The 5,935-nt window shown below is 45.2% G+C and overlaps 1 protein-coding gene across 1 annotated transcript; it reads right to left on the bottom strand.

Moving 5' to 3' along the window:
- Positions 1-361: 361 nt before the first annotated feature.
- LOC115482911 (cilia- and flagella-associated protein 91-like) lies at positions 362-5,927 on the bottom strand (the record flags this gene model as incomplete). Its single annotated transcript, XM_030223159.1, is given in 8 exon segments — positions 362-599; positions 1,105-1,200; positions 1,203-1,517; positions 1,691-1,891; positions 4,429-4,512; positions 4,630-5,172; positions 5,279-5,548; positions 5,621-5,927. Coding segments are annotated over 8 exon segments (1,950 nt in total), but the record flags the coding sequence as incomplete, so codon positions are not given.
- Positions 5,928-5,935: the final 8 nt, after the last annotated feature.

Genomic DNA, 5,935 nt, shown 5'->3' with positions numbered 1-5,935 from the left:
GTAATAAATTAAATATTATATTTTACGATCAAAGTGTGTGTTAGAACTAGAGTCGAAGCAAGAACTGGGCAGCCCAGCACTAATATTAAAAGCCTTTACATGCCTATGTACAAAATGCTAGTAATGCTATCCATATGTCTAAAGCGTTCGTTCTCTAAGCTTTATGTGTTGGTGTCGGAAGTATTTAATTTGATTTCATTTTGTTTTTCTCTTTCTTGGTTTGCTATGTAAAAATATGTACAAAATAGCGGGTTTTTCTAACACCTTTTTATAGATATATTTCGAACTTGTTTCAATTGTTTTAAAACGTATACTATATATACTCTATATATAGTTATATATACATAAGAGCTGTATTAACTGTTGGAGTTCTGCATTTTTGGTCCGGTCACGTGTTGTCACCTGGATTGCACTTTGAGATCAAATATCCGTGTTGCATTTGGCAACGGCTGACCGCACTGGAGCTTAGTTGGCGCTCCCAAAGAGTACCGAGTTCTTGTAATATGCTGTTGGTCTCTCCGACAAGGGACTCTTGACATCGCGCTCAGCGTTCGCAGCGCGTGTCTTGCGCTCCATTTCCAGCTCCTGTGCAAGGGATTCTTTAAAAATATTATGAAATAAGCAATAGAGAGAGAGAGAGAGAGAGAGAGATTTATCAATATGGACGCAGCTAATTTACTCAGGTAAACTAATACTAAGACTTCAGCTCTATCTGCACAATTAAATCAAAAGCTTAAGGTTTGAGGTAACTTTCTTATAAGTATTCAATAAACTTAATTCCATTTTTATTAATTTTCAAGGGTCCACAGTCAATGACATCATTCCAAAATAGTTTCTATATTTTTAAAAATCATTTTTTATATATTTTTTAATATACTTTGTATTAGATATATTTTATATTTTCGTCTTTCCTTCAGTCTTTTTTTAAACAAGTATCTTCATTTATTATAAGCTAAATTTCTATACATAAAATGTATACCAGAAACACGCTGCGTTGGCATTTCCAACATTGTGAGAACTTTCATTCAGCTCAACTAAATTTTGTGTCTTTTCTATTCTGCATATAAGATTAACAAGAAAGATTTGAATTGTATTGAAACTCACCCGAATAGTTTTGCCAGAAGGCGCCAGTGGCCATCAGATCGATGCCCGGATAGCTCCAAGTAGCCTTGCCGTTGCCAGTGGCAGCTGTGGCTGCGCAGCAACAGCAGCGGCTGCTGCCAGACTGCCCTCAGCGGCAACAGCAGCGGCGGCAGCAGTGACTGAGGCAGCAATGGGTGGTGGTTGGTCGTCGCGATCGCGACTCGAGCAGCGCGGTTCAGTGTCGCGAGTGGCGCTGCTGCACTGTTGGCGCTCCATGGAGCCCTCGTGGTCGGAGTGCGGTTCGCGTTTAAAGTGTGTGGGTGGATCCGAATGGCTGGCGGCTGCCGCTTGCACCGTCTGACTGGTCACATCACATGAGGAGCTTTGGGACTTCTCAGACTTATCACTGCCGCCTCGACTGCCGCAGTCAGTATCTATGGATTTAAAAACAAAACAGAGGGCGCTGTGTTGGTTATCAAAGCGTTGGGCGCAGGAAGGAACGAGAGAGCCGAAAGCGAAAGGCGTTGGGGATAGATGGGATACTTTTCGTTAGCCATGCTTCTGTGGTCTGTGTGGCCTTCTGCTCTTTTGCCTGCTTAGCACTTACCTTTTGGCGCCTCGGCACCTTCACTGCCAACATTGCTGCATTTGCCTTCAGCCGTGCCGCTGCCAGCGCACAGCTCCGCCTCGCTGCAGGTGACGTTGTTGGCACTCGCACTGCTGTTGCCTTTACTGCTCTCGTCGCCCAGCTGCTGCTGGTATCGAATACGTATCTTGCGCTCGCGTCTAAAACGCTTCTGATACAGCACTGTTAAATAGATACAAATAAAATGTGGAATGTGCATATTCATGTTCTTAACGATAAAAGAGATAAACTAAATATATATAATGTTTTTATGGTCTTCATAGACTGTGTTCATATATAGTTTTATATAGTATAGACTCCCCCTTCGATCACATAAAAGAACTGTTCCTAATCATGGCTAAAGAAACCACAATTGAGTGCTGTCCGTTGTCAATCGTTGCACTGCCCTCTGAACTCATCCATTAACTGAATCGATTTATCGTCTATTATGCATCCGCCCTCACGTGCGCCAGTTAAGTCGAAGGAACTGGTACATCATCAAATTAACATTGATTAGGTTAGTCAAGCGTGGTAACATTCATTTAAAGGGTGTAGCAAATGCATCAGCACCAGCAACAGCCAGTCTGCGGCGCGCTTGAGCTAAACTATCGCCCCGAATACCAAATTTGCAAAGATATTTTGTTTTTGCTTTCGTTCGCTGGCTCCGCTGCACTCCATCTTTCATTGCAATGGCCGATTGGCTGGCGTGTTCGACAACCACAAGATATTTATCGGCTTGCTTTATTATTAATGGCAATTAGATGCCTGTGTGGCTTTTTGCACAGTTGTTGCAGCAATATCAATGTGGCGTGGGGCCCACACACACAACACAATTTCTAGTGGCTTCAATGCTGTTTGCTCACTGAATGATTTGCTGCCCGAAATTTGAAAGAAACTCAACTTATTGTGAGCAGAATTAACAACTGCAGCTGATTTGTATTTCAGTTAGATTTATGAAGAGGCTTCTACTTCATAGCTGCTAGCTCTGCAATGAAGTAGAGTCGACTCTACACAGGCTGCTTGACTTGACTCTTAAAGTACGCACTCTGCCACATGAAAAGCTTTCCACTAATAACTCTTAATTTCTAGCAGAAGTAAAGCATATCCATGACTTGACTAACTCAACTAAATTCAGCCTCAACTAAAGAGCATAGAATGCTTTGCTTTATACATTTTGCCCTGTTACATACTTCTCCTACAAATCAATATGCCCTGCAAACAGCAGCGAATAAAAGCCAACCACAATTGCAGTTCAGAGTTAACAATTTTTCGACTTGAAATTTGCATTTACAAATAAGTGAAGGCTATTCCAAATGTCGGCTCCAATAATTTGAAAGCGCTCACATGGCTTCATACAATTAGTCAGCTCAATAAGAGGAAAAACCAAAGTTTTGGCTTGCTTAGAAATTATCCGAAATGTTAATTTGGCTTTGATATCAATTTGTATTCGTGATAATTTATAATTATCAAATGGGAGCATGCAAATTAATTTCATTTTCACTTTATATGTGTCCATGTGATAGTGGAATGATATTTAATAGCCTGCCAGCTCAGTAATTAACTGTTGTGGGTTTCAGATTTCAGATTTGAGCTTTCAAAAATTTATTACAATCGAAGAACTGTGCTCACGTTCACGTTGACAAAGTCGGCGGCTCACCCTTAGAGTTCTATGCCAACTGGAAAGCTCTCACACCCGCCGCCTTTGACAACCCTTTTAGTCTTCTCGGAGTCATCATAAACATAATAACAACCAATTAAAAGATTTTTGTGTGTGCGTCAAATCAAAGTTTTTGTCTGTAACCAAAAGCAACTCAAATTCCAAACTGAACGACTCGAGACCCTCTGTGCTCGTGCCCCCTGCCTCTCTGCCCCCTCCCTCCCTCCGCCCTCTCACAGCGCGCTGCGTCTAATGATGTGGCGTTGTCGTAGTCGACGATGGAGTTGCTACTTTTTGCCAATCGTTCGAGTGTAACTAAATAATGAAATGATATTAAATTCATTTGAATTGTGATTTCTCTTGAAAAGGTCGCAACGGCCCAGAGCCAGAGAACGGCAGCTTTTCGGACTTAAAACCTATGCGAGTCCGGCGCAACAAGCCGAACGACCACCAGAGAGCGCCGACAGAGAAAGACGAGAAGTGCGCAAGAGTGGGCCAGTCGACATATCAGGTGTCATTGTCATTTGAGTCAGCTTACATTAAGCGCACACGATTGGAGTTGGCATAGGCACTCCTCGTCGCTCCTTCAGCAAAAGGGACTGGCTTGGCGCTAAGTCAACTAGCGCGCAGAATTTATAAGAAATTATAAATAGACAGACAGAATTTATGAATGTTCATATTTGGATATGAATATCGAGTATTTCTTCTGATTGACTGAATGATGAATGATTTGATTAGCCACAGCCACAGATGCTTTGCCATGCTCGTCCATTAAGTGTACAGAGTATATTCGTTTCAGTTATTGTTAAGCTATCAAGAAAATATATGCCTAAGCACACAGTCTAAACTTTAAAACATAGTCAAAATGTTTTTGCAATTTAATTATAATTTAATTATTTAATTGTCTCAACATTTTTGTGCTCTAATCGATTAGAGAACGCGTATTTTCCAGCTCAACGATTCGATAAATGTGCAAATTGGTTTATGTTTTTGTCATTGATTAAAATTAATAAAAAAAAGTAGTATTAAAAAATAATAAAAGGTTGAAGGTCTTAAGACCTACCACGTAATTTGCGCTCGTCGACAAGTTGTCTTTCGAGGGAATCTTTGACCTCGCGTTCGCGTAAAACATCCATCTTAAGCTCGGCTGCGGAAAAGTACGAGAAGAAACGAGACACAAGAGAGAAGAGTGCGAAATTATTTACGGTCACAAAGAGCACGATTTATTTAGCATATGGGAAAGGGGAATGTTTTGTTGGCTTACCTTTCTCATAGCTAAGCTGGCGTTCCTGCTGCCTGGCATTGTCCGCTGCCACCTTGAGCAGGCTTTGTATGTTCCGCAGCAAAGTTTCCGTTGAGCTGGCGGGCACAACGGCATGCGCATCGAGGCCCAGTGGACCCAGCGCCAATCCGCCAGCCAGGGCAGCGGCTGCAGCAGTTCCATCAGTCGATGACAACAAGGCTTCGTTAGGCGTCAGTGCTCGACCGCCGGCAGTTGAGGGTCCATTAGCTGCTACTGCTGCTGCTGCTGCTGCTGCCGCACTGGCTCCAGCAGCAGCACCATTGGCCACGGCAGCAGCAGCCGCCAGCTGCGAGTAGTTGAGAGCGCGCTGATGCTGCAGTGCAGCGGCGGCAGCCACATCGGCAGTCGGAGAGCCCACCACGCTCAGATGATGTGCCTGATGGGCCTGATGATGGTGCGAAGCGGCTGCAGCATGTTGATGCAAATGAGCAGCAGCTGCGGCAGCGGCGGCAGTAGCGGCCGCCGAACCCGTGGATAGATTATCACGCTCCGTGTCACTCAAGTCTGTTAAAAGACACACAAAGCCGAGTCAGCCGAGTCAGCAGAGTCAGAGTCGGAGCCAGTCAGTCAGAGTTTTTACTTATCGCGGAGAAAAGCAAAGTTTACTCACCTTCATCGTCTTTGCCCAAGCAACGTTCATCGACTTCGGATTGGTTCTCATCGCTGAGATTCTCCTCCTCCTCGTCGTCCTCAACGCCAATTATGGGGCCGCCGCCAACGCTGCGACTGCCTTCGTCCAGGCTGCGCGACCCACGCGGCGACGCCGCTGCCGAAAGACAGTCGCTGCGCTCGCTGCGGCCGTCACAGTTGCTGCCGCCATGGTCCGTATTGCCGCCGGACTTGCTCAAATTGAGAACTGGACTTTGGCGCGTGGGGGAGCCTGGGGGGTACGCAAATCGAAACAACTTATCAGCACTTTCCTCAACAGCCACCGGCCATCTGTATGCCTTACAATTGCGCGAACTCAGATCTCTTGGCTTCAGTTCCCGTTCATTCACAACACTGCCGCATCGATCGATTCCACCGGCGCATATGGCCTGCTGCCTTTCATCCGTGCGCTCTTCGCGCAGGCGCTCTAAGTGCTTCACTATATCTTCGTAGGCGGCTCGGCAATTCTCCCATATGCCCGATCGAGCCAATGCATCCATATTGGCTGCCGACATGCCAGCATTCTGAGCGGCCCCGGGCCTTCAACAGTTGGCTCTCGGGACGAGATGCAGCCCGTGTGGCGGCAATGCCGGTGACATGAGTGCCGCAGCGCCAGGAT

Source organism: Drosophila hydei, unplaced genomic scaffold, assembly GCF_003285905.1.
Source record: "Drosophila hydei strain 15085-1641.00,03,60 unplaced genomic scaffold, DhydRS2 tig00000140-arrow-arrow-pilon, whole genome shotgun sequence".
Lineage (NCBI taxonomy): Eukaryota > Metazoa > Arthropoda > Insecta > Diptera > Drosophilidae > Drosophila > Drosophila hydei.
This window is presented reverse-complemented; position numbering and strand designations above follow the sequence as displayed.